Raw genomic sequence first — 1,653 nt, 5'->3', positions numbered from 1 at the left:
AGCTACCTGCTGGCCTCTATGGCCATAGACCGGCTGGTGGCCATCTGCAATCCCTTACACTATGATGTGGTTATGAACCCACGGCATTGCCTACTCATGCTATTGGGTTCTTGCAGCATCTCCCACCTACATTCCCTGTTCCGTGTGCTACTTATGTCTTGCTTGTCTTTCTGTGCCTCTCACGTCATTAAGCACTTTCTCTGTGACACCCAGCCTGTGCTAAAGCTCTCCTGCTCTGACACATCCTCCAGCCAGATGGTGGTCATGACTGAGACCTTAGCTGTCATCGTGACCCCCTTCCTGTGTATCATCTTCTCCTACCTGCGAATCATCATCACTGCGCTCAGAATCCCCTCTGCAGGTGGGAAGTGGAAGGCCTTCTCTACCTGTGGCTCCCACCTCACTGTCGTGATCCTGTTCTATGGGAGTGTCATCTATGTCTATTTTAGGCCTCTGTCCATGTACTCAGTGATGAAGGACCGGGTAGCCACAGTTATGTACACAGTAGTGACACCCATGCTGAACCCTTTCATCTACAGCCTGAGGAACAAAGATATGAAAAGGGGTTTGAAGAAATTAAGAGACAGAATTTGCTCATAGAAAGAACAAAATGTTGGCATGTCAAAATCAGGACATGACCTAAAAGATTATTATCAGTTTATCCTCCTTCCTAACCCTTTTCCACATGGCACTCAAAGAGGTCATGAAAAGTGGTGTTGGATATCAGTAAAAGAATTAACCTGGGAGCAAAACACTCAGTTTCTTTATATATATATATGTATACACACACACACATATATACACACACATATATGCATATATGTGTATATATGTATATATATATACACACACACACACACACACATATATATATACACACACACAAAGTTCTGGGGTACATGTGCAGAATGTGCAGGTTCATTACATGGGTATACAAGTGCCATGGTGGTTTGCTGCACCCATCAACCTGTCATCTACATTAGGTATTTCTCCTAATGCTATCCTTCTCCTAGCTCCCCACCCCCTGGCAGGCCCCATTGTGTGATGTTCCCCTCCCTTTGTCCATGTGTTCTCATTGTTCAACTCCCACTTATGAATGAGAACATGCAGTGTTTGGTTTTCTGTTCTTGAGTTAGTTTGCTGAGAATGATGGCTTCCAGCTTCATCCATGTCCCTGCAAAGGACATCAACTCATCCTTTTTTTAATGGCTGGATAGTATTCCATGGTGTATATGTGCCACATTTTCTTTATCCAGTCTATCATTGATGGACATTTGGGTTGGTTCCACGTCTTTGCTATTGTGAATAGTGCCACAATAAACATACGTGTGCATGTGTCTTTATAGTAGAATGATTTATAATCCTTTGGGTATATACCCAGTAATGGGATTGCTGGGTCAAATGGTATTTCTAGTTCTAGATCCCTGAGGAATTGCCACACTGTCTTCCACAATGGTTGAACTAATTTACACCCCCATCAACAGTGTAAAAGCATTCCTATTTCCCCACATCCTCTCCAGCATCTGGTGTTTCTTGACTTTTTAATGATCACCATTCTAACTGGCATGAGATGGTATCTCAATGTGGTTTTGATTTGCATTTCTCTAATGACCAGTGATTATGAGCTTTTCTTCATATATTGTTGGCCACATA

At 42.9% G+C, this 1,653-nt stretch overlaps 1 protein-coding gene across 1 annotated transcript; it reads left to right on the top strand.

Annotated features, from left to right (window-relative positions):
• Positions 1–3: 3 nt before the first annotated feature.
• Positions 4–600, top strand: LOC116464348 (olfactory receptor 1L4-like; the record flags this gene model as incomplete). Its single annotated transcript, XM_032147604.1, has 1 exon — positions 4–600. A coding segment is annotated over one exon (597 nt), but the record flags the coding sequence as incomplete, so codon positions are not given.
• Between the last annotated feature and the right edge of the window lie 1,053 nt (positions 601–1,653).

The sequence above is a fragment of the Hylobates moloch genome, unplaced genomic scaffold (genome assembly GCF_009828535.3).
Source record: "Hylobates moloch isolate HMO894 unplaced genomic scaffold, HMol_V3 SCAFFOLD_468, whole genome shotgun sequence".
In the NCBI taxonomy this organism is placed as follows: Eukaryota; Metazoa; Chordata; class Mammalia; order Primates; family Hylobatidae; genus Hylobates; species Hylobates moloch.
Note: the sequence above shows the minus strand (reverse complement) of the source record. Positions and strands in the feature narration are given on the sequence as shown.